Source organism: Mugil cephalus, chromosome 12, assembly GCF_022458985.1.
Source record: "Mugil cephalus isolate CIBA_MC_2020 chromosome 12, CIBA_Mcephalus_1.1, whole genome shotgun sequence".
Taxonomy (NCBI): domain Eukaryota; kingdom Metazoa; phylum Chordata; class Actinopteri; order Mugiliformes; family Mugilidae; genus Mugil; species Mugil cephalus.
Genome location: NC_061781.1, coordinates 14,124,998 through 14,152,092, shown reverse-complemented (window position 1 = coordinate 14,152,092; position 27,095 = coordinate 14,124,998). Strand labels below are relative to the sequence as shown.

Below are 27,095 nucleotides of genomic sequence, written 5' to 3'. Positions count from 1 at the left end.
CCCTCCCGTAACCCTAACAAAGTATTTTTAAACGGCAAATAGGTCCTTCGAGAGCACTGTATGGCTGTGAGCGCTTTCCTAGTAACAGGTGTAAAAGCTGTCTTACTGCACTAATAGGGAGGAAAGGTTGTTGAAGCTCGTCTTATTTTGTTAAGAGCAAAAAGTACTTCTTATGTACCCGTTTTTATGTATTTGTATTGTTAAATGCAGGTTTCTGGTAGGACTAGGTGGACAGCTGGGAGCTGAGACGTCGTGATGCGGTGGTGTTGGTGTGTCGCTCTCACTACAGTGAGTCTGACAGGGTCGTTTTGCTCTCCGTGGAGTGCCCGGTAATTTGCCAGATGCAGCAATTATCGGTATCTATGGAAACCATGCATGGTCCCTTTTCTGTTTTTAGCTCCTCTTTGTGTGGAGTAAAAGCTGTTGGGGGCAGGAGGAAATGGTGGCATTTAGAGAGGGGACAAAGTGGCACTCTGATTGCACGTGTACGGGAGGGAAAACCGGCGGAAGGTACGAGCAATACGTGAATAGGTTTATTGTGCGCGGAGGCACTTCAGATGGAAAGTCACTCACTCTGCCTCTTTGTTCTGCAAAGCCTGAGTCAACTTCGTCCAGGGGTTGTAGGCTGAATCGATGCTGTACAGACGCATGTGCATCGCCAACACGTGGAACAGCTGATCTGAAAGAGGTAAAAAAAAAAACAGAACACGACACTGTCAGGAACAAAAGCGGCAAGCGCGCATCTCTGCGTCTGTGGTCGCGGCGGCCGACGATGTAGATCAAACGGTGAAGGCGCCCGACTCGAACTGACCGGAGGCTAACGCTCGGCTCAGATAAAACCAGGCCAGACCAGATGGATTCATGGTCAAGCTTCACAGCCTCCAGCAAGTCTACGGTCAGGCCACACCTGTTCGTCGTGAAACTAATGGAACATGGAGAGAGGACCCAACTGTGCACACGCAATCTCACATTTATACCCGGGCTTTTAATAGCAGCGCACCTCACAGACTTGATTGACCTTTTTGCGAAACAAAGCAGTCGCAAGTACACAAAATGTGTGCCAGTACAGCGAGACACAAAAGGAAACAGATTTAAACTCCTCCTCCTCCTAATCATAACCTCAATCCACATATTATTTAGGTTAAATATTAAACACAAAGCACATGTGAACCATTTATATCAGAAACAGTTAACTATAATGAACACTGGTCGTATTTAATTTTGTTTTACAGGGATGTGTGATGATGTAATGCAGCAACACGCTTCAAATAATCAGGGCCGCAATTTGATGTGCGTGATCTCTCTATACTTGGAGCAACACTGCCCTCCACAGGTGCACACAGACATGGCGTGGAGAAAGTTAAGTGTCAGTTCATGTTTGCACCCCATTTGTCTTCACTACAGCTCCTCTGCTCTGTCCCTCACTATCACTCAGCTCCTACCAGGAATTAACCCGAGAGAAGTGAAGAAAGGTGAGGAGAAAAATAAATAGGGAACGGAGGAAGCGAATCCAATTAGGGCTTTCATTTCCTACGCTTCTTCCTCGAAACTTAATAAGCTTCGGGTCCAGTGTTTACTTTCTGTTTGTTGTGCCAGTCTAGTTCCAACTGAAGCTGTCCCGTGTTGTCAAAATAAATAACTGGAGTTTTCTCTAAGGAGTGCCGCGGCCAGGGAGAACTTTTTCTAAAAGGCTACCAACAGTCTGCTCTACAAATTTGCAACAAATCAATACAGGAGTGACATGGAAAGTGTGTTATTCTGTTGGATGCGCTACCCAGACAACTGTAAAACACAAAACAAGAGAGGAGAGGGCGAGGAGGTGGCGTTTCAGGGGTAATAGGCTGTGTCCTGCGCCGGAGACGCTGGCTACACTCAGGAATTCTTCTCTGGTTTTTAAAAGCAAACACTGATAATAACACTTAACTGAACAACCTGCAAATGTCAGTTGCCTCAGTTTAGGATATTAGTCAGTTTTGTGACTTTGTGACAGAAAGACAATCTTGATTGACATTATTGGGATTATGGACAAATCAGCTGCATTTTGGTTATTACTTCATTCAAACTGCTTTCACCGTGTACATGAGAAACGTCCATATGACGCACTCTTGTGATGTTCACGACCTTGTAAGTGCAGGTCTGAGCTCTTGAGTTGAGTTTGCTGATGTTAATATAATTAATGGGATATTTATTTGCATAATTATTAATATGTCAGCTTTCTAAACTGCCTTGAGCCTTCTTGTCAACCTTCTACCATTTCAAAGCCAAGCATTACGTGTACATGAGCCCCATTTGAAGGCAACGTTTCATGCCCTACGTATGAGCCAGAGCACACGGCACCAGGATCCTGACACCATTCCTGCTAACATGAATTCAGTCACCATTACCATCGTTTATTACATCTGTTCCCATCGTGTCATAAAGATGATACATAGAATAACAGTGTATCTCTCTGTGCACACGTTTTATTACAGAAAAACACATAAATCACACAGAAAATAAGAGGGGGAGGGCAGGTTAAATAACACCAATACATCTGTCAGTATTCTCTACTTACTGCAACTCTGCACAACTGAGGTCAATGTGATTTTCCTTTAAACTCCCTGCACAGCGGCCGCCACACGCAGCCCCCAAAATGAGTTTAAATAGTCGCAGTTAAATAAAATGTTATTTTAAGGCTCTAGATTTGATTTACCTCGTTTCAAGGGAATTGAGGTGAGTTTGTTTGTGTGGCCAATCAGATTCTTATCACCTGAACATGAGTAGTGCCTGCTAGGAAGCAGGCTCACAAACCCCATGGGCTCCCACGGTTAGCAGGCGTTTGCCGTTTTCCTTTCAATCCATTTCGCTAAGAAGAATGAACACTAATGTACTGCAACTGAGTAAATTTGGCTGTCAGCGTGGCTACATGGTTAATGTAGCTCAAAAATGGCAAACCTCCAGAGTGAAATCTCTTTTCAGCCACTCAAGGATGACAGGCCATTTCACTACAGCAGCAGCAACTCTGACAGAACAATTAAACAAACAGAAAATGGGCTGTGGTCCACACAACAAACCCAGACTCACCTTTCTCCTATTCATCCTGCGATACCTCACCCTTCACCCACAGATATTGAAACACCTGTATAATTTGTGTAGTTCCAATTAAGTAGTTGATAGCTGATATCAACGTTCAGCTTTTCCTTTGAGACCCAGCTACGATCACAGTCTTCATCCTGCCCTAGACGCATGCCCTTGTCAGCAGTGACACATCAACTAAAACAGCACTTGACCCATTTGTCTGCTTCATTTATCCTGACGGCTCCCAGCGGCTCACCTGGGACAGCATCTATCCTTTCCTGCCACTGCTAATCGACCCTTGTTTTTTTTTTGTTTTTTTTTTATAGTTCAGCCGTACCATGGAAGAATGAGTTTGATCACAAGTCGGACTATTTATTACAGGGAGGCTAATGGGAATTGGTGTAGAGTCATGTGTAATAACGTACATGCCAGTGTAACTCCAACCTTCAACAGCAAAATAGATGTGACACTGCACCAGGTAAAGCCTGTGTTTTACTTTAAGAAAGAATGCAGACCACAGTGTAGCATCAAATGGTTTGGCTCTTTTTCTTCTGTTATACTTTAATAAGGGACATTCAGTGAATTTGTTGACTATTATTACTATAGAGGGTAAACACGTGACGTCACCGCAAGCCAGGTCTCCATGGTTACAGCCACTGAGTAGCAAAAAGGTGACAGCTGAACATGGAGATTAGCAGCATTAGTCTGAATTCATAGGCTTTAATAGCGTCTAAATTGTAAAATTAATTTAAGAAAATGTGAAGAGCTGTTGTGTGATTGACTGTACCAACAGATTTGAAAAGCAGTCAGAGATATATTTTTACAGGTATCTCCGACTTCCAAAGAAAAGAGAAGTAAATGAATCGGTGCATTATTGAGAAACAACTGGAATCCAGGCACAGAAACCAGGTGTTGTGGTTCATATTTAGTGTCAGGTAATATTAATTTATGCTGTATTTTTTGATGAAGTCATACCTTAATTACATTCTGGAGGGCTGTTAGATAAGTTTCTTGATGTTGTTGTTTTGGCATAGTTATAGCCAACAGTAACTATTTCAGTTCCAACAATAAATAACAATAAAATAATAAACAGAACATTTTCGATGCCTCCTCGTCATCCTTTTAACGTCCAGTCGGACGCTACAGTATTGTTTGGCTAACGTTACTTCTGAGTAAAGCTCTTAGCGTTAGCATCTTTTATTTAGCTACATTTATCATAACTGAAATGAACTGAAAGTAACTTAAACTAACTGAAACGGCTGAGTCAAATTGTCCTTAATTTGATCTGATAATCCACATTTTGCCCAGTCTCTCTGTATTTATTGAGACATTTCACCATGTTTTTGCCACTCAGGGGGCGTGGTCCTAGGTGGCATTGACGTCAATGCATAATCTCTATTATTAAAATGTAACTACTATAGTGGCGTTACACTTAGACGTATCAAACCTAAAATAAAACAATGCATATCAATGAATTTGCTGTATAACAATGTTAGTAACTACTCACTCAGACAAGAGCGTTTGGCAGCTGCACTGGCTCCTCCAGAACACAAGTTTCCTCCCCGATGCACAAGTTCCAACTCCAGATTGGTCCTGAGGTGACAGAGTCATGGTTAGTAGGCACATACACATACACGTGTGAACAGTTCAATTGGTGCGTATATCCATCATCCCCAACATTAAAACTACTAACATGATCATCCTGTAAATACGCTGTGTTCTGCTTGGAAACACAGGGTGATGGCATGTATGTGGATGATACTTTGAAGACCAACAACAACAACGACCACATCCATTCCCAGCACAGACATGCTAACACAAAGCTACACCAAACAGGGACATTTTATTTATATGGCACATTTTACAACTGATAAAGTCACTGAGCAAACAAGCTCAAAAACTCAACCTTAAAACCAAGAACCTGCATTTCCCTTCTAGACATAAATGTCCGACATGCAACATAATAGAGATTAAACTGTGTGAGTCCTTGCTGAGAAAATGAAGTTGACTGAATAGTATCACGGTTACAATCACTGGTTCATTTGCCAGCAAAAGATGAATCACATTTCCTCCTGAGCCTGGACAACTGGCTCGATTCCAAACTTTAGCTGGAAAAACATCCTCAGCATCATAAACGAGTACATCGGTCACTGGTTGACGACCACTGATGAAATAATTCTGCATCCTATACTTTGTGTTATGTGCAAATTGCCTTTATTCCATGTGCATTACCCACGTTTAGTGCATATTGCGTGAAGAGGACCTGATCATAGTGGCCACATGGAAGCAATTAATTGAAGAAGTTAAAGTCTGACAGATTTTGGTAAATGTATTATCATTCCTTTCTTTTAAAATAATACAGATTTACACACACAACTAAAATCATAGGTAAAGGTAAGAAAGTATTGCAGGTTACATTGGATTAGTCACTGAAAACATGATCAACTTTGGTGCAGTGTTCCTTAAAAGGCGTCAGGAGAGTGTGTGAATGTGTGAGGGGGAGGGTGCGTGCACTGGTATAAATGGCTGAGAATCGTCACATTGAGCCTTTGGTTGCGTAGCCTGCCTCTTTTACTGGTTTGATTAAGGAGATGAAAGATGCTGCCTAGTCACGCCACTTGCCATTTAATGCGCCTGTTTTGCCGCAGCAATTCTGTATCAAATAAATGACAGCTTTCCAGGACTGATTTTGCACAAACCGGACCATTATCATAAAAGCTTTTCCGACCACAAATCATGCATAATCCCTAATGTGCATTTCCCAAGCATATCCAAATATGTATTACTACAAAATTCCCAAAATTAAAATGAACTACGACCTTAATAAACTACACAGATGGTGAAAACAGATAGTATTACAAAAATAAGATTGATCTGGGCCCGTTTTCATCCTGCCACTGGGCATTTCTTCCTTTGGGGCAAGGAGGAGGGGGCAAATCCTTGGGTTTCCTGGGAGAAAAAGCAATTTCACATAGATAATGCAGCCACGGTGAAGCTCCATCTGGCTTTTGCTGATAAGAGCACCCCTGTGACAGAGGAATTTTCCACTCCTCAGGCAATTTGCGCTGTTCATTGAACTTCAGAGAGCCAACAGGCACCCAGACACACTCAAGGGATCATTCTGTTCAGGGTGGAGGGCTGAAGGAACCACTGCATTGGGTGGGCAATAGGTCTGAATGGTTAAGTTTGGAGAAGGGTGCAGTTTTTGGAAGGGGAGCGGTGTGGAGTCAGAGAGCCCAAGGTGAACTGGGAGGGCAATCATTTCTCTTACCTGTGACCAGTCTGCTCAGAAGATTCAAACACCTGAGAAATAACTGTGTAATCTTTTTCTTTCCGGCCTACTTGATTCTGCTTGTGGCTGAGAGGCGACATGCAATTAGGATTCTTGGCCAGTTCATCCTATGATAACACAAACACGTGAAACATAACGGAATTGCAAATAGGTGACCAGGAAAACAGCCATGTGGGACCTAGAAAAGGGGCAGCTGGAAGTCCTGAAATTCATTTAGAGACGATGCAACAAATCTGTGCTCAATCAGGCCTAATAAGTAAAGACAGAGTAAGAATCAGAACAATGTTACAGAAGCCTAAAGTGACCAAGTTGCTGATGAAGACCAGCAACTCTTTCAAGACTAACAAAAGACTATAATGTGAAGAAAAAAAAAGAAGAAAAAAAAATCAAATTCACCTTCTCAGGTCTCTAAGCAACTAAGAAAAAAAAATGCAAAGTAATCCATATATTTGGTACAAGTATTATGTACAAACTTTCATTTCCACTTCAAGGAGCCCTTTCTACCAAAGTAAGACTCTTAACAAAGAAGAAGCAACCATCTTTTTGCATGGACGATCATTGTTATTTAAGCTGAGAAGCTGGCATTAGAAGACAAATGTAAGCGCGAGGAGCATTTATTCCACTGGACTCAACGGTCAGTGGTGTGTGAAAATGTGTATATATTAAAAAAAAAAATCCAAGACAAAACCTATAATATAGTGGAGTCATTCAAAGGACACAGACACCCATGTTTAATGAGAGTTTTTTTTTTTAAAGAACCATCAAAAGGCAGCAATCCTCAGGCCAACCTTAGGGGGATGAACTGGAAGATCACCAAATTAAAGAATATACTTGCAGAAGACCACATCATAAATCCATAATTTCACTCTTTCATGATAAGCTTTGAAATATCACACCAGCGCCGCAAATCAGAAAAGAAAGCCGGCAGCCTATTTCCAAACTATCAGAATTAGCCATTCAGTGAAACAAAATGGGTTTCTTAGAAATGAAGTGAAAAGGAGTCACTAGTGTTTTGCGGACGTTTTTAAGACCGTGACTACAGGTGACGTTCTGAACGTGGACCAATCGATTAAGGGCTTTGATGTTAGGCTCATTCTGCTCTGACTACTGAGATACTCATACACCTTCTCATGGGACATTAACAGGGAACATCTGACTATTTCTAGCCGAGTACCGTGCCTCCAGTTACTTAAGTGCTGACCTTAAATCTAACACCTTTACCCTCAATCTGCTACAACCTGTCCCACAGTTAAAGCTCCGTTTAATAATATATTTTGCACTGTGTGTCGAGGAAGGCGTTTCAATCTAAAGTCACAGCTGAGCTATTATACGCCCCGTCAACATCTCCAGCAATAAGCTGTTGTGGCGCACATGTAAGTGTAAGTTTAGTCCTTTTCCATTAAGTCTCATCGTCACTCTGCTCTTACCTTGCCACTGAATACATGAAGAGGAAATCGTTGTCAGGGGAGCCGGGGTTCTTTCCGTAGTCCATGTATTTCTTCTGCGTGGTGTTCTTGATGTCTTTGATTACCAACTCCATCTCTTTGCTCAAGTTGGACTCCGTCTTAGAGGAGAAGAACAGAATTAATTCTAACTTTGTGCCAGAACAGCTAGTTTTTAGTACTTCCTTACAAGACACTTGACAAAGTAAATACTGTAGAGCACAGGTCTTCAACAGGGGGTGTGCAGAGGGACTGCAAGGGGGTCGCAAAGTCTTTGGTTGATTAAATATTTTATATATAAACTATTATAATATTTTTTATATGTAAATTTCCTCCTCAAACACCCTACTGTTGCACATGTTTGAAATAAAAAAATTAATATTTGAACCTGTGTATTATTTAAATAGCTTAATACTGAATGCAAAATGATAAAAACCATGTATATTTATAAATAGCACTAGGCCGAGTTTAATATAGAACACATATAGTAGGTAGGGGTCACTACTTAATCTGTCCATCAGTTTGGGATCCTTGGTCTGAAAATGTTGGAAGAGGGAGTTTCACAAACATTTAATAATTAAAAAAAGAAATGCACGTATGTAATAGTTTATCAAACAAAGAATGGTTCCAAAAGATAGTTTGTGAAATGCTGATTCTTCGTGGCTTAATAAAGGGTCTGAATCTGGTTTAAAGTGTTGACTTAGAAAGAGTTGACAGTCATCTGCCATGGTTAGTGCTTAGATGTGCGTCCAGATTCAGGCCTAAAATCCAAATCTTAGAAAAATCTTATATGACCTGATCATGCAGTCTAAAATGCCATGACATGTTGCTGTACTTCAGATTTCTCATGTTGATGGAGCCATGCAACTGCAGCCATTTTCATCCATTTTCAACTTTGGGAAAAGCGATCACTTTAATGTTTACGCTTCCATTTTTTTGTGAATGGGAAAAATGGTCTAACATGGTTCAAGTACAAAGTAATCTGTAAAATTTTGAATCTCAAGCTTTTACTATTAAATGGTGGATGTGATATGAGTTATTTTCCAAACTGTCCAACAGAAGAAAAGTCCTTCTGGAAACGAACCACCCCGCTCCCATCCCGCTCATCGGTCAACACTCCCCACAATTCAGGGTGAGCTGATTGATTGTAGTCATTATAATCACTGTCTGTTGCCACCAGATGGCAATGAATTTGTAGAGTGTTTAGAATACAGATGTGGAAACGTGGGGGGGCGCTTTTAATAATAAATGCCCTATTGTCAAACTTACTGGGAAAAGGCCGAGTTTCTCCTGAAGATCTTCCACCTCCTTCACGAGCACAGAAGTCTTCTTGTTGGTGGGCGCGTGCCAGGTGCCGGCCTCTGTGCCACGCCCGGGGCGACAGGGAAGGACACTATTGGCAAACTGTCGACACAGTGGGCACGTAAATTCACCCTTGTCAACGGAGAAACCCTGAAGGACCTGGTCGTTCTGGAAAACGGACAGAAGAAAGTAAAATGTATTTGACCCACTCAGTCTTAACTCATAACAAGACAGAGGTGACAAGACTGTACATTTACTGGTCTGAAAATTTAAACCAATAAACTATGGTCCATGTTGCATTTACTATTGGAAAGCTTCAAAAGACAAGTGATTATCATATATTCAAAATTGTGTCTGTGTTAATTGTCTAACTAATATCTTTTCTATCAACAAACAGAAAAACGGTATGTGTATGCATTTCACCAGGGATTTAAACGATCGATCATTTGCTGTTGATTAACCCCCCGTCCATCAGCTAATCATTTCATGAGGTCAGGCTTTATCTTACCCTCAGAGACTCCATGTACGACTTGTGGCAATCTATATGCAAAGTGTGTCCACAGGTCTGGACGTAGACGCCTCCGTCCCAGCCTATCGACACAGACTGAAGACAAGAACTCTGCAGAATTCACAGGAGAAAAATCACATCCATTAGTGTATGCAAATACCTCTCCAAACATCCAGCGCCGCTTTTCTCTATTTTGTGGCACCGATAAATAAAATTACTTTTTTTAAAAGGTGTGAATTAACCAACTATGTACAACTAGACGGCAGGCAGCGACGCTCATCTTATCATCTTATTATTTTATTATTTCCAAGTCAATGGATGTTTGGAGGCGCTATCCAATACAGGAAGTAAATAAAATAGATCAGCCAAAGTAAATCTGAACCATACACACTCTTTTGTTGTCTGTGACCCAGCATTGTGTTTGAGAAGATATGATGTGTACTAGCCATTACAAGGACTATAAATGCAACTATCACAACCATTTTTGAGACATGTTTATGAAGATAAGCCAAATGTCAGCGAGCCGTTGTTTTTACACAATCAAATCCGTATCTGAAAACTGCGATCTGGTTTCTTTCAGTCCTTTCACTCCCGCTCCCTCTCACAATATTTTCTGCATGTCACGTACATCTTTGAAAAACCGTTGCATTAGCGTGAGCCTGACATCATGAGCCACTCCACACGTGTCCGCGGGATAAATGTGCTCTTCATCAGTCGTCGGAAGCTTCTTAGGATCTTGGCTCTTGCAGCGGTGCCCGAGCACTGAAAGATAAGCACAGCCGTCAGTGATAATGACTTGATCTTGCTGTAATAGAGTTTTATAGACGTATCAAAACTGTACTTGATATTGCAGTATCTGCATAAATTACAGAGGCTGCAGCTGGGGATTATGAACGCTTCGGTTCACAAATTATCAATTTTCTAAATCAATCCATTACCATTTACACTGAGAATGTCAGCATATATTGTGTATATGCTGTAGGATGCCCAACTCCCAATTTCATAAAGCCCAAGTTGACATTTAAACTGTGTTGTTTGAGCAACTCTATCCACAAAATGTTTGTAATTTCATTCATTTTAACTCTTAATTCAAGATTTAAGCTGCTACTATGATCAGCTTTAAAGGCTGATGGCTCCTGGCCACTGAGGAGGATGATGTAATAGTAGGCTATAGTAGATGCATTGTTGGTGGTGGTAGATTTTATTATTTTTTCTTCATTTTATTTATTGATTTTTGAGGTCAGAGTCTTCTGAACCATATTACAATGCGACTAATTTCTAAACAAACGTGCCCTTTACGTGGGTGAGCGGTCCTTCTCTGTCACGTAAAGGAGAAACTAATAATAATTAATAATAATAATTCAAACTGTACTGATCCCAGAGGGGAAATTATGTTCCTGTTGTTTGATCCATCCACTTGTTCACACAGAAGTGTGTTCTGTTCAAACAGTGGGCTGCAGTCTCTAAGGACTGTGCCTGGGGAGCAATTTCAGGGGTTAGGTGGTTGCTCAAGGCCACCACAGCCAATGTACGAGGGGTGAGGGGAAACTTGGGACCCTTCAGTCCTAAGCTGCACCACTAAACACTCTTCCACAGCTCCCCCACATATTAATATACATTTACAATAGCGTAATGACAAATGAGACAATTAAAACAACCACTGCCCTCTTACTAAAAATATTTCTAACATAGTGGATTGAAAGAGTTAAGAATAACTGTTAAAAGGTGCGGCAGTCAATAAAGAGACAGAACAGTGGTGACGACTTATTAAAAAAAAAAAAGGTGATGGGTAATTGCTTTCTTTGAATTTCAGCATTTGAGAATGAAAGGGGGAGAATGCTGGAATATTCAATACCTGAGGATGCCTGGAGGAGAACCACTAGGCCAGTGGGCCGGTCCTCAGTGGACGGTCCGCTCTGGCCACAAATCACGCAGTCGTAAAGAACCTCCGACTCCATCACTTCAGATGCTCCTAGATCCATAGCTGCCTCAGTGTCCGGGGATTCTGCCACAAAAAAAAAAAAAAATAAATAAATAAAAAAAATAAAAAATTGTTTGTTGAGACCTTTTAAGTAAACCTTACATCAAGGCGCAGATCGAAGATTCAGGACACCGTGAAGCCAATAATTACTAAAACTTAAATATGCACGTAAGGATATTCTGAAAAATTAAAATGCATGTTCACCGACCTGTCAGTAATAGATTTATGTGTGGGTGAGTTTAAAGCAATCAACACTGTGGGAAAAACACTTCAGGGTGAAGATATCTGAAAAACCCTTGGGTAGATGAAAAATTGAGGTAATCATAATCATCATGAAGGACGGTCACTGCAAGCTGCGCTCCCACCTGAAAGTTGCTAAGGGGGCAGTGAATGACGCTCTGAAAGGCTTCGAGGAAACTGGATTAGTTGCACGCACAGCACAAATGGATCAAAAGTTACAACACTGCCCCAAATAAAACCACACCAAACGTTCATAAAAAGGAAAGAACTCGAAGATTTATGGGTAAATATAAAGATGCTATTTAGAAGAGGACAAACAGACATCCATGAAAAAGTTTCATTGTGATTGTTAAGTTAATATTCTAATTTTTAATGAAAAAAACGTGTATAAAACAGACTTTTAAAGCCCACAGGACATATACATACGCACAAGTCTACCACCCCATGTCCGCTTCATTGGCAAGGCACTGGAAATTAATTACTGATGTGAAATAAGTTTTAAATGTTAAGAACTGTGTTCAATTTGAGCAGTAAACACTGTGGAGAAATGTCAAGCTATGTTAGAAATTGATTTATTGCTTTTCGGAAGAACATGCTCTCAAGAGAGGTCAGCGTGTTCCTGGGGAAATGAAAACTGTTTGCATTAGATGTCAGTGCTACAGCCTTAGCCTCAGGCCATCCAGGCACATCGAGCCACCAAGGTGTGCGAGTGTGCGCACAAACGGCAGGATGGGAGCGCACAAACAGCAGAATATATTTGTGACACTTGAAAGTGCTCAAAGTGTCACAAATGTTCAGTATTTCATGATCGCAATTGGTGATAATATTTTAGAGGGGTTTCTTCAGATAAATTAGAATCTCACTGGCCTCTACTGTACCTGGATTTATTTATGTTTTTATCAGACTGCAATGCGGTAAAGGTGACTAGGATCCGGGTGTTATAGAATAAATTACAATTAACCCAATTTCTGTAAATCAGGTTTCAGTAGAGGTGATACAAAACCAGCACAGAGTTTGAAATGAAGCAGCTACAGTCGCAGTTTAGTAAGACGTCAGAACACAGTCTTGCCAGAACGGTCCTCTGAACAGAGTGGCTATTATTCATCGGCTAACCATGCTGTGTCAGGGTGGGCCCCGGGAGCCTGGCCTACTATTAGCGCTTTGATCCTGTGTGCCCTCACAGCCAGCAGCCGCCCACGCTCCCAGAGGAACACCCTCCTCTCAATTTCTTCTAAAAAGGCTCGCAGAGACAGACGCGCAAGGACTCGGCCCACTGTCACCTTGCCCCAGCGAAAGGAAAAAAAGTACAGCAGTGATAGGTTAATTTTGGCCTACAGCGTCTTTTTCAAGGGCTGCGGCAGCAAGACGTCCTTAAAACAAAAAGTGTTGATATGTGCTTTTAAAGGTCTTGAGCACGAAGCAGGAGAGCAAACATTTTAGCCACTTCGTGTGCATAATGTGGAACATTAGTGGGTTTTAATTGACAAGTCAAATTAATACCGTGCAGAAAACAGTTAACCTATGCAGAATCTGGTATTACCAGACTTTTAAGATTGCACCAGTTCTCCGATGAATACTTCTACAGTCAAGGTACTTGCTCGGTAGATTGTTCCAAACTTGCCAAAGCTCTATGGATTAGTTCTGTCTCCACTGCTGCTCCAGTCTTCACGACTGACTCAATGATCTGTGTTGTACTTTTTGTCTTGTGATGCAGGACTAATACCAATCAGATGCATCCCTGATGGTACTGTGTGAGGAAGCCCAATATATAAACTGTCTAAAACCTAGAAAAAGTTGTACACGGTGCTGCAAAGTGCAGTCTACTCAATACTTGCTTGCTGAAGACATAAATATCCCCACAGAGCTTTGTGAAAACTAATTTTAAGGTTGAATAGAAACGGACAGAAAAGGATTACTTGACTGAAAATTGACTTTTAAGAAGAAAAACATTAAAATGAAATTAAGAACATTAACAAAACACTGTCTCACAATCTGTGGCTGTCTTACCCGCACTGCATATTTTCCAGTTAACTGGATAAGTGAGTAAAAATGATTATGTCTTGAAAAGGGCCTTTTTTCTTACCAACATCCATGGCCGTTTCCATGAAGCTCTTCTGCCTGGAGGCGAATTCAGCCAGCAGCTTCTGCTGTCTCTCTCTAGCCCTCTGACGCCTGAAAGACAGGGGAAATTCTGTTTGATTAATGTTGATTTTACTCCTTAATTTACACCATTTGTGTGTGTACAACTGATAGACTCACAGATGTGCATCACAGTAACCCGGCAACAAGTAAGATTGTTGAGCAGGACACGACTGTCCCGATCACCCCACAGCATGTGCAGTAAATTCTTCCATGCAACAGGGTATGTTCTATACACAGGTGGCGTCTGATTTCAACAAGGCTGCATTGTAGAAGTTGTATATTAAACTAATATGGCGGTTGAAGCCCAGATCTGCAGACGTACATTGTGAGCGCTGACTGTAAATTAAGTCCCTAATAAGAGGACATAAACAAATGCTGACAGGAGCGTCACAGCTCAATGATTTCCATTGATGGCTTTAGGGGAGCCGACATCCAGCTCGAAGGACGGGTTCCTCGGTTATCAAAGCCACTGGCTGCAATGCTGACTGATGGTTACCCTGGAAACAGGTCTAGTTCGAGTGAATGTCGGAGGCTTTACCTATAGTTTTGTCTCTGGGGTGAATCCAACCCCAAAAAACAGACCATTATCAAATGGTTATAGCTCCTTTCATCATCATTAGAGCTGGGAAATTAATGACACAGACTAGTGGGTGAATGTGAGGTGAAAAGGCAAAGTCCGCTCAGATAGCTGCATGGACACAATGAAGAACTACCACAAAGAGATAATAAACATAATCTGCAGGAGAGAGTGGCGCAAATAAAAAGGTACTTAATAAATAGAAACTGTGCGTTATTTTATTACCTCTCCTCCTTATCCATGGCTTTCTTGTCCGTGGGACTGTTCTTCTTCGGTGGCACTGGAGGACACACCTTTCCACAAATGTCCTGGATGCTACGCTTGATCTGGCAGCTGCGCGTGGCCGCCTTAGTGAGGATGCGCTCAATGGCCGTGATGCCGTCTCCGTGAGCGTGCCGGCTCGTGTCCATGTCCTCTAGCCAGGACGCCGACAGAGAGTTCTGCTTGGACGACAGCTTCTGGTGGAGCTTGATGAGAAGAGACAGCATGCTCTCTCGGATCTCCAGGATCTCGGTCACCAGCTGCGGGGGCGTGCCCGGCGGGACCCAGCGCGTCGACGAGCTCTTGGGCCGGACAACCTGGGCGGCTTCGGTGTTGCTTCGGTTGATGATCTCCTGGAACTTCCTCCTGCGCTCTGCCACCAGGCTGAACACCTGGGCTTCACGTAGGTTCTGAGATAGCATTGAAGATACACATTTATTAGCCACAGCATAACACACTTTTGCAGATTTTTTTCATGTGATAAGATACGTTTGTTATTACAAGTCACATTATCTAAACTACAACGTCCCACTGTAAAACTGTGGCACATAAATAAACAGAGACGCACTAATTAAAACATTTCACAGTACTCAATACATATCAGCATCACACAACATGGACACAATATGCAAACACGAACCCCATCTATGCAACCTCTAGTGTTTTTAGCATGTTTAAGCAAACAAATGCACAAACACTACTTCCTAAATCTCCATCACTACTAATAATACGATAGACTTTAATGGGCTGGAGCTGGTGTATTATTACCATATTACACAGGAACAACACACAAACAGTAAAATAAAATGTCCATTATAAAATTTCATCTGACGTTTGACAAACACCTGTGCCGATGGGACCCAGAAAAGCCATCTTCATGGGGAAAATTCAAATCATCCTAATGAAAAGCACATAAGCCATCTGAAGGATTGCCCTGACCTGACCCAGGCCGCACTGTTAAATAAACATACATCATACAGCCCAGTCAAGGCAACATCAATCATTCTGACATGCGGTTAAAATGCATTTACCCCAAACCTGCATTACACACGTAATTAGTTTCAGCAGTCAAGAGGGAGGGAAACTGCTGAAGCATAGCATTATACACACGCCGTACATAACACACCGAGGCAGGCCTCCTTTGCAAAGCACAAAAGAAAACCCCGTGCAAAGAAATTCTTTAATGATAGAGATAAAACATGGACAATGCAGCTGCTAGTGTCATCGAAGCCGTTAGCGTTTCTTTTTATAACAAAAAGAGGTGTGGACAGCTACCTCTCTCCAATTCCCTGTAAGACGCCTGGAGTTCTGTGGTACAGACAAAATAAGTAAAAGTAATGACGATGTGCACCAAACTAACAATGTAAGAGGATCTATTCACTTCAAAGAAGAGCTCACAGACCTGTAAAGTCTAACAAATGAACATCCTGTAGCTATATCGACGAAGCAGCTCCTCAGACTAAGATAAATTAGACAAAGTCCAAGGATCCCTACTGTCACGAAGACCTACTCACCATCAAGTTACCCTATTCAAACAAACATTCTGGAAAAATACAGACAATTTACGTTTTTAAACAACATATTTTGATGGTGGCGAGTTCATAGAAAATCCATTGCCTCGCCGAGAAGTCAAAACAATCTAATATTGACGGATGTTAAAGTTTGCAAAACTCTGCTCTATCAAAATCAGTTTGCAGAACGGATTAGCACCACCACTCTATTAATCAAACCACAATGCGCTACCAAACTGGGTTTATTAAGTGTACAGCAACACCAGTGATATTACAATAAATGAAGCTGGATTCATGGCCGTGGCTGAACTTTCGGAAATCTATTTACCTAACTCAGCTCTTGTGTGTTCATGAAAAGAAATTCAGGACTGTTCTCCATCAGTCAATTACTGCAGACATAGTAAGGCAATTCCTAAAAAAACAGCATCATCCACACTAAGGTAAACGTCTTCCTTTCCTCAAGTTCTCATTATTCTTTACTTTTTTGATCGAGGCAGACCGGTAGTAATGCCTGTTTTGGATAGACCTTTAAATTCTTGACCCTCGCTCTCATGCCTGAACTGTAAATATAAAGCAAGCAACCAGTTAGCTTAGCATGATAAATGGAAACAGGAGTGGAAACAGATGTATATCTAAACACACATGGGGTAACACAGGATGGTGTATTTTAATCATATGGCATTCATGGCAAATCTTTAAGTAGCTACTAATGCAGGTACACGGCAAAACTGGTAGCCAACAGTTTTGGTTAACTGATGAAGTCCTATAACAACACCTGCGAACATTATCTGGATCTTGAACATTTGGATGTTCAACTTTCATCAGTGCACGGGCGGGAAATATGCAGCTGATAACAAACTAGTTGCTAGGATAAAGTAAGACAACCCTTTTATTATCCGTACTTAGACCGTTTGGCAGTGCTGGCTCTTACCTGGCCATAAGAGGAAGCCTCAGTGCTGGTGCTGGGAGGGGTCTCTCTCTTCACCTCAGGAGCCGTCTCAGGAACCCGAACTCTCACAAAGTTGATAACGTGGTGGAGATTGGACAGGAGATTGGTGCCAGGGAACCAGCTGTCGTGACAGTGCTCCTCAATGCAAGGCTCCTGAAAGAATACCGTCCAGTGAGACACAAGATGTCTACGCGGTGAGGAGACTGGCTTTACCTTAAACCCCTGTAAAGCTCACCTCATCTTCCTTGTTGTCTTGAACCTGGTTGTCCAAGCCCAGCTCGATGAGGTACAGCACCATGCACAGCACATGTTCAGACATGTTCTGGTGATCCATCCATATCTGAAACATACCGACAGTCATATTTTATCCCGTTCCTCTCCACTGATGCCAAATGCTTGTGTTGTTACACTCAAAACATCTGTTCATGTCAGTGAAATTGTCCTTTTTAAAACACACTCGGCCTCATCAACACCATATGAGCTGTTCGTTTTGTCCTGCACGCTTTGCATTTTGTCAGTCTTGTATTGTACCAGGATCTTGTTCCGTGTCAGCACCAATTAATGGCAAAGTCACGTTACTCGTGCGCTAATTGAATATGCCAAACATTTAGCTCAAGGTGTAAAATGAGACGCGAGGACAGCGCTGTATCGTACTGCGAGGATAGTCCCTAAAAGGCTCACCTTGTAAAGGAGGGTGAATATCACAATGTGCAGTGTCTTGCAGTGCAACAGCCTGATTAGACCTTTGTAACAAGGGTGCAGGGGAGTCCTTTCCTTGTACGGTGGCCACGGGTTGCCAGTGTGGATGCCAAACTGTTTCAAACTAGGTCACAGGGAAAAAAAATAAAGAGGAAAAAAACACAGGACAAAGCAATTATCGCACCAATGCTGCCGGTGATAGTTTGCATATAAGGTTCAATATCAACAGAAAGACACATGCTGAAAGAAATAAGATAATTTTGTGAAGTGACAACTAACACTGTTCAGAGTAAATCACTGCGCAAAAGATTTCAGTCCATGCAAGCGAACAGCCGACGGGCAGCAGTCTATTAGCGATGATGGGATCATTATTACATGAACCAGGGCCACTTGACAGGCAATCCATCATATTCAAACAGTGGGAATGAGCACCACGAGGCTGGTACCAGACTGTAAAGGTGGCAATGGCAGCTTCAATATGTTTGAAGGAGAAATACGCCTCGGTTTCATCTGCACTGGAACAACCAAATACACTGGCTGGCCAAAAAAACAAAAAACAAAAAAAAAGACGCCACCGAGATTTAGATAGGCAAATAGGTACGAGCCTCCTATTGGATAATTACGCCATGGGAGATTATCTTTCAGCTGGCAACGAGTTATTCAACCCCAACTGATGCAATCAGTCATTTCTTAAACAATCATGTTGAAAGACACGTCCCGTGGTTGTAGAAAAAAATGTCTGTTTGAGAAGGGTCAAATCATCACCATGCATTAAGCAGAGAAAACATCTAAGGAGATGTCAAAAACTACTAAAATTGGATTAAGAACCGTCTGAGGCATTATTAGAAACTGGAAGGATGGTGGGGAACCACTGCGATGGGTGCATCGGGGTAAGAAGAGAAGCAGATGAGGTGATGCACCCATCATGTCTAGTGTCTACTGTACACGCCTGTGGGGCAGTGCTATGATCTGGAGTTGCTGCAGTTTCTCAGGTCTAGGTTCAGCAACATTACGCCCAAAGAATGAGGTCTGTTGTCTACCTGAACATACTGAATGACCAGGTTATTACAACAATGGATTTTTTCTTCGTTCCCTGATGGCACGGGCATATTCCAAGATGACAATGTAAGGATTCATGGGGCTCAAATTGTGAAATACTGGTTCAGGGAGCATGAGACATCATTTTCACACACGGGATGTGATGTAGAAGGCTTTATGCAGTGGCCAGATTCTCCCATCATCAGTACAACATCTTGGTGAAAATGTGTGCTGTAATCAAAGCTAAAGGAGGACCAACGAAATATTAAAGTGCGAGCCCTTTTTTTCACAAAAAAAAAGTGTGAGACTTTTTTTTTTGGTCAGACAGTGTACAAAGCGTACAATGCAGTCTGGGTATGAAAGAGGTCCAATTAACTACTTCAGTGATCCATCCATAAATTACAGCTACACCAGAAAATGCCCCAAATCTCATTATAGAAAGGCTATCTTCCCAACTGATATTTCCAACACAGAAGACACCCTTTAGGTATAATTAGCATCTTCACACACACACACACACACACACTCACACACCAGCACCTGTAAAGAAAATTAACCCCAAGGTATCTCCTTCACCGGCGCCGACACGTTTGTCTTGGGAGACGTCTGTAGCGCAAACAAAAAAGATTTCCTCGATTCCATTACAATTCGGCCTGACATATTGATTCTTCTCGACAGCTATCTAATTGGAACTAACTCTAGCACCTGGTGGACGTGGCCTTTCTTATCATTACCCTTCATGAGCAGGTGAGCGAGGTGACCCCGTGAAACTGAACAGAGCGTGGTGGCGGCTGCCGTTTGTCGGGGGTGACCGAACACCAACAAAGGCGCAGTCGAGCAAAGACAATGTGTCATAGAAATTAATGAAATTACATTAATTTGGGAGAAATGAGGCAAACGCGTCGACTTACAACGCTGAGTATCTGTCCATTGCTGACTGAACGTCACGCCGATACACTGTTCTGAGGACGACCATGATGGGATCAAACTCCTTCTCCCACACCTCAGCTAGAAGAGAAAAGGAGAAGAAATGCTTTGTAACCTCTGCTATAAAGTGACTCACTTTTTTTCTGTTTTACCCGCTGTGTAGGTGGCGTAAGCCTGCCCCCAAGTGGTATCCTCATGAAAAAGAATTTCAGCTTGTGAATGTAAACGAGTAAATATGAAGAAAAGAGGTGGTCTGAAAATCTATTAGGTTTGGACAGTTGTTTTAAAGTAAAAATTATTCTCTCACAGTGTAAGACTTTTATTACACAAGAATGCACTGAACATTAATTTGGTTCTGTCTTAGAAAAGAAATAAACCTAAGTGAGTGATGGACCAATGACTACTTTATGGTTATTGTAACAGATTATGATCATAATCATACACAGGGCATCTAATGATGAGATATAAATACAAGGCTACTGCTGGATTCATTAATTAATTGTTACAAAAAATTTTGAATTTTCTGTTGAAATAAGAAAATAGAGGCCAGTGACTTCCTCAGTAAAAGTGGAACACATATTTTCATTTATTTGCAGCTTTTTATCTCCATCACCTCATTTAGATCATCTTATTCCCTAAATAATGCAAAGAGTGCTTCTGTTGTCCAGTGGAGGGCGTCAGACAGCCTCGGTGTTACAAACGCCACTGCGCTAACGATCAACCAATGCCTGGGCCACGCATGGCAGCACTTATCCTGTTACTTGTTACAATAGCCTGGTAGTAAAACCCTGTAGCCGTCACCAGACTCATCCTACCTTTAGGTGTGTACATGCCCTGCTGCATGGAGCCTCCTGGCTCAAACACAGGTGCTTTGAAGTCAGCCACGGCAGAGAGCATCTCCTCAAAGCTACAGCTTCCCGGCACAATGCCACTCTTTGGGTTGGGATTCTCGGGAATCTAAGAAACCACTTTTAAGGAAAAAAAAATGGTCACGGGTAACTGGATATGCTGCGGCTGATTTTTGACGTATTTGTTAAGTGCTGAAGGATACGAGGTCTAACAGCGCGCTGTGTGTACGGTCATTCATACACAACTGAGAGACCATCTCAGCCCGAAGGATCTCGTCATCAGTCATTCCTGTCAGTGAAGGTGAGAAGGAGGAGGTGAAGGCAGACTCACTGAGATTGGATTTTTTTATGACGGTAGATGGACAAAACAACCAAATCATCTTATAATACTTTGTTAAAGTCCTACATCAAATACCAGTTAGTTAGCACTGATGGTTTCAGGTTTGCCTAAACCACTAATGTGATTTAAGTGCCTTTTTAAACAAACGTCTGTCTGTAAATAGCACCTGCATGTTGCACAAGAAATCCTTGGATAAGGCCGAGTAAGTCCTTGTTAATCTGTTAGGAAAAGTTCAAATTGTTGAAAGAGGAACTTCACAGGAATGCTACTAGTAAAAACCTAATTTCTTTCAGTAGTGTTGCAAATTAAAATTCTCAGAGAACCTGGGACATATGCCAAACTGAGAAAAAAACAGCATTAACAAAGAGAAACGTTGGTAACAGGTAAATCCAACACATGGTGCGAATCCTTTGTTGTCCCACATACCCAAATGAATGCGAAGGCTCGTCAGTATGACCAGAAACGTCAGCGCTCCTTCAAGCATCGGTCGCTCCTGCTCAGAGTCGAGCACAGCGTTCTGATGCTGCGACGCCATCGTCAACAGGTCAACCACTTTAAACCTGTGACAGACGTGCAAAAAAAATGTGCAAAATCACCTATTTGTGAAATAAAAGTACTTAACGCAGAATTTTAATATGAAAATCAGCTCACCTCTCAAAAACACTTGAGATAAAGTAGTCAGGATCTAGCCTCGATGCACAAACCTGAGATGAAAATAAACAGTGCAAATTAAATTAATACGAAAATAATGATCTCTATGAAGGTGTGGACGGTCTGTGATCCAGCGAGCCTAACCTGGAGCAGGAAGATGTCTGGGTCTATCATGGAGTTGCAAAAGTGCGATTGGACATACGTCATAGCCTGTCCCTTAATCTGCAGGCCATTCCTGACCCACATGTTGCTGTGGATCTCTGAAAGACATGCCTGCAGGCACAGATCAAAGTTTTAATTGGCACGTGCTAAGAGACTTGCGGAAATTGATGAAAGGAAATCTGCTGACAGCCTTCAAAGGTGATACCTGGATTTGGAGTGGATGCACCATGATCTTCATCAGCATCTCTTGGTCGGGGAGGAGGCTGTCCAGATCCAGGCCTTGACATTTAACAGCCTGGGAATTTTCCACATAAACACTTAATTCAAGAACGCAAAATAAATAAAGTGCAGAGCAAAAGATGACGGCCTCTGACATACCTTACTGAGGAACATGGCGTAGTAGCGGTGGAGCGGCAGGTGAAATGTCACTTGATTTGGAGCAGGCTGTGAGAGATGTGTAGTCAGTTATAAGAAACAAAGGAGGGAGAAAAGTAAATAAGGTGGGTTATCATTTCAACCTACCTCATCAATGAAGCCAATGGCATCAAACCAGATCTGCAAGGTCTCCAAGCAGTAGCGAACCACAGTTTTCGTATATTCCTGGGTCTCCTGTTTGTAGAAAAAAAAAAAATCATGTTGCATTAAGTTTTGCAGCAAAGGTCGCTTCTATTAATCCTTCGAGACTGGCAGGAACGGACACAGGAATGTAAAGGCTTACTTTGACTTTGCAGTGCGTTAGGAGACCCCACATTGGCTGCGCACAGGCCTCAAGCTCTGCTGCAAATGCTGCATAGTATGTCTGTGACTCAAATTCCACATGTTCATTGAGCTCCCGTTTATTCAGGTTCATGCCTGCCACAGAAAGTAAAGAGGTTAAAAGACACGTGATACCTAAATGCTCATTTAAGCACTTCATTAACAAGACTTTGAACAGACTCTAGACGCTTTAAGCCTTAACATATTTTTTGTTCATTCACACATTAACTGTGCGCATAAATCCCCGTGCTGTAAGTCTATTAAAAACGTCAGTTTATGGCGGGAGCAATGCAGCCCACAGTGTAATAGTGACACTCTGGTCACAGAGTCAGGAAGAGGATACTCACCCTGCTACAGCGGGTTTCACTGTAGCAGGGTGAGTGTTATTTTTAGGGTTGTGGTAGAGTCTGCCTATGAAGCGTGCAGCACCAGCCACAATTCTAATTCAGTGAAAGAGTCACTAGCACAGTGTGAGTCACCTTTTCTAAGGTGAGTTATATTTATTTGATGACAAATGACTAAACATGCTGACTGTAAATCCGCACAAGCAGGAGCGATCATTTAAATCAAGTCATGTTTGACCTCAGAGCGTTGGAATAACAAATAATGGGGGCATTATACTGGCAGTCAAGTGGTTTGATGATGGTGAAACCACAACAGACGGGAACAAGCGGGTCAGTATGAAACACAGATACGAGATGTTGATGTAGAGGATGCTGTAGGGTCTGAGAGTAGCACCTCTTGTATGGTCATTCATCTAAATTCTATCTGAATTAACAGACAACAACGCAGCTATACAGCGGGTTTGGCCTTATCCATCTTTTACTCTGTAATACTGCAATAAAATAGGTTCCACTTAACAGAAAAAAGGGCTTTTCAGAAATTATGCCTCGGTAACAAATCACTTTGAATCACTTGAAATGTCCTGGAGCAAGGACGATAAATCCTGAACACTGCTGCTTTCAGAGTATAAATTTGTGTGTGTTTGAGCAAATGAGATATGCTGTGCAGGACTACAACTTTGGTTAGGAAAAACAAAAACAAAAACAAAACAACATGCCACGACTTACCTTGGAAAAATGACACGAAGCTCATCCACAGCATCAACAGCGAGTGGTCCTCCAGGAACTTTTTGGCTACACTTTGGTGCGAGAGGATGTTAATAAAATCACTAACTAGGGGCCAGTATGTGTTGTTCTTCAAAAGTGCTTCGCTGCAGTTCACCACGACGTGACGACTGCTCTCTTCATCTAAATGAGGAAAAAAAATAATAACAGTGAAGACATCCAGTTGAAGTTAATGACATTTTTGAGTTTTCTCAAACAAATAAATCAAAAGACAAATGTGTGGAGAAAGACATTAGCTGATGCGCAACACCTGGTTGCTATTACGGACTTAACAAAAGACTGAGACTGGGACTGAGATGCAGAATTTGAAAGGCCAGAGGGATGAAACATCTGTTCATGTTTTTCCAGGACTGAGAATGTGATGACAAATGCAGAGAACAATTAGCAGCTGCATTTTGTTCTTATGAATGAAGCACAGTGTTTCTTCTTATAACCTTTAACAGTTTGCCAGCTTTGTACCACTAAAAATGACAGAGGGCAATTATTACCATTAGAATATCAACAATCAGCTATGACCCCATGGTATGGTAGATTTTCTTTTTAATAGATGAGTAGGGTTCCATCTCTGAACCACCACTTCAACCACTTGCTTTGCTCTTTATCAACTGTGATATTAACATCGAGTGTGATGGGCATGATAGCAAAATGATTAGAAACTCAACACGTCTGAGACACTCACCCTGAAGTTCACTTTTAATAAGGCAACTCTCCATCATGTAGAGGAGGACGGTGACCATGATGTCCAGCAGCTGACACTCCTCGGTCACATGTCGAGCCAGCTCCTCGTTGCTGAACAGCTGCACGCTAATATGTACAATGCGGTTGGACATCGTATCCGACTCGTGGCTTTTCATCAGTGTTTTCATGATGAAGGCGTAATGCTGAACAAATGTTTTCGTGAATGTGATCTGCCAGAGTGGAAAGAGAAAACCGCTATTAAGACATATTGTCGTCAAAGCTGCCCCTTTTAATTAAGATTCAAATTGCCAAGAAAGCCTAACATGTACTGTTCGATCAGCCACAACATTCTGACCACTGACAGTTGAAGTGAACAACACTGATCTTCTTGTTATCATGGCACCTGTTGGTGTGCGGGACAGATTAGGCAGCGAGAGAACATTTTGTCCTCTTAGGCGATTGGATGGATTTGAGCAAATTTTACAAGAGCTAAATTGTGATGAGTATCCCCAAAACTGGAGAGGGTTTTTCCTCAAAACCTCAAGCAGGTTCCGATAGAAAGGCGTCACAATGTGCAGTTTGTATGCGGCTGCGTAGCCACAGACCAGTCGGGGTGACCATGTAGACCACTCTCCATTGTCAAAAGTGCAAACAAAAGGTACAAAAAGCAGGCGGTCACGATGTTATGACTGATGAGTCTAAACGGAGCATATTTAAAGGGTAACCAAGAGTCTCTACCATGAAATGCAAAGCAATCCAAACAACGAAATACTAGACATGCACCACGTGAGAGAAAATACCTTGTAATCTTGATCGGGCAACATGTTCAATAAGAAGGTGACCATCTTCTGAGGAAACTCGTATTTTATCGTCCAAAACAACAACTCCTCCAGAAAACATTTATGCTTTAGAGATTCAATAATGCACGAGTCTGAGGGGGAGAAAAGACACACACAGAGATGAGCAGGCAGTTATATCGAGTTTGGATACAGGAGCATAAACTTTTTCAACACACATACCTTTGGTACTGCTGCTCAGCTTAACCCTCTTCCTCTGACCAACAGACTGTCCTCCATCTTGATCCTCCTTTGGAGGGAAACAAAGCGTGAATGTTAAACAGCAGCTGAAGATCAGTCCAAACTAAAATAGGTTAATTTTACACGTTGATTAAATATATTGAGCACAGCCTGAATACAAAGACGTCGATGTGAGCTATCGTCAGTTATGATTATATAAGACAATAATACAAAAAAATGATGCATTCACAAAGCTTTAATTCATCAAAGATAATGACACATACTTCTTTACTTGACTCGTCTGGACTTCCTGGTCCAGTGGTTCCTACGAAAAGAAAAAAACATAATTTAGCCACAAGCAGTAATTTGCAGCAGCCATTGCTGGTTGACAAACACACGCACACACGCACACACACACACTGATGCCATAAAACAATTTGTGGCCACCGTGGTTAAAATAAGATGCGACGTGCGTTCCAACTGATTGGTCCCTCTGGCAGTAAGTACTAAGGTCAATGCTGGTTTGGGAATACATTTTATTACTTCATAATATCATGTATGAATACTATGTGGCACGAGATATGTCCCAGAGAAGGACTGTGCATAGAAACTGGCAGATAACCAAGTGTTAATATACAGGGGTTGTGACAGCGAAGAAATGCTTTCTACAGCATAAAAGGCCAGAAAACATGAAGTCTTCCTGATCAGATCCCACAACGGGGAGATTTGCCTGCGGTTAACCTATTCATTTGTACACACATGGAGCACACTTGGAGCAGCGGGCAGCAGCTTTAATTATCAGCAGATTTTCACATAAGTCTTGACGGAGGAGAAAAAAAAAAAAAAAACAAACAAATGAAACTGTGAGTTACAAAAGTAAGTGAACTGTTATTTTCAGTATCTGTGGTGACGCCCCCTGAAGCAGCAATGACAGCAACTAAATATCTCCGCTGACTTCTGGTTAATCGTCTGCAGCGGCTGGGAGATATTTTACCGCTTCCCTATCATGACATTTTCTTTAAGAATTCATTCATCCATCAGTGATGGTAATCCATCCCGGTCCAGCAAAAAAGGCCCAAACAAAGACAATACCAGCCTCACCGGGAGGAGGTTTTATTGTTTTGTCTCCATACACAAGCCTCTCATTTAAATAAAATAATTCTATTCTGGTCTCATTCAGCCACATAACATTTTTTTCAGTAGTCTTCCAGTTTGTCCAAATGATGCTAAGCAAACTGCAGACACGTTCAGAAATGTTCTTTTTGGAAACTCTGTGGCTTTGTCCTTGCCAGTCTGCTATGAACACCATGGTTGTTCAGTGTTCTCCTGATGGTGGACTCATTTGGTCACCATCTGTTTGACTGTGGGTTTGTGGATTCCAACCTCTTTAGAGATGGTTTTATAACATTTTCCACCCTGACGATCAACAACAACTCCTTTTCTGAGGTCCTCAAAAAGCTCCTTTGTCAGCATCATCATACACTTTCAGAAACATGCGCTGTGAAGATCAGATCGTGACATAGCCCTGTTATTATTTTATTTATTTATGGGAATGGGACACTGAACAACACCAGCGTCTCATTGCATTGAT

At 41.9% G+C, this 27,095-nt stretch overlaps 1 protein-coding gene across 2 annotated transcripts in view; it reads right to left on the bottom strand.

Annotated features, from left to right (window-relative positions):
* The window catches only part of ubr3 (ubiquitin protein ligase E3 component n-recognin 3), a 38,318-nt gene that overhangs the window by 8,160 nt on the left and 3,063 nt on the right, over positions 1–27,095 (bottom strand). The window contains exons 5-32 of one of the 2 annotated variants that reach the window (XM_047600359.1): positions 25,789–25,829; positions 25,508–25,574; positions 25,289–25,419; positions 24,490–24,718; positions 23,754–23,933; positions 22,646–22,779; positions 22,450–22,536; positions 22,306–22,371; positions 22,133–22,222; positions 21,910–22,038; positions 21,766–21,818; positions 21,541–21,674; positions 20,978–21,063; positions 20,742–20,883; positions 19,911–20,007; positions 17,944–18,085; positions 17,498–17,602; positions 17,245–17,415; positions 16,078–16,110; positions 14,767–15,212; positions 13,906–13,994; positions 11,457–11,606; positions 10,230–10,363; positions 9,602–9,712; positions 9,061–9,261; positions 7,777–7,913; positions 4,565–4,650; positions 574–679 (exon numbers count right to left, since the gene is read on the bottom strand). In XM_047600359.1, coding sequence (XP_047456315.1) covers positions 574–679; positions 4,565–4,650; positions 7,777–7,913; positions 9,061–9,261; positions 9,602–9,712; positions 10,230–10,363; positions 11,457–11,606; positions 13,906–13,994; positions 14,767–15,212; positions 16,078–16,110; positions 17,245–17,415; positions 17,498–17,602; positions 17,944–18,085; positions 19,911–20,007; positions 20,742–20,883; positions 20,978–21,063; positions 21,541–21,674; positions 21,766–21,818; positions 21,910–22,038; positions 22,133–22,222; positions 22,306–22,371; positions 22,450–22,536; positions 22,646–22,779; positions 23,754–23,933; positions 24,490–24,718; positions 25,289–25,419; positions 25,508–25,574; positions 25,789–25,829 — 3,577 coding nt within the window. The remainder of the gene's footprint in view (positions 1–573; positions 680–4,564; positions 4,651–7,776; positions 7,914–9,060; positions 9,262–9,601; positions 9,713–10,229; positions 10,364–11,456; positions 11,607–13,905; positions 13,995–14,766; positions 15,213–16,077; positions 16,111–17,244; positions 17,416–17,497; positions 17,603–17,943; positions 18,086–19,910; positions 20,008–20,741; positions 20,884–20,977; positions 21,064–21,540; positions 21,675–21,765; positions 21,819–21,909; positions 22,039–22,132; positions 22,223–22,305; positions 22,372–22,449; positions 22,537–22,645; positions 22,780–23,753; positions 23,934–24,489; positions 24,719–25,288; positions 25,420–25,507; positions 25,575–25,788; positions 25,830–27,095) is intronic. The other variant, XM_047600360.1, reaches the window with a different exon arrangement.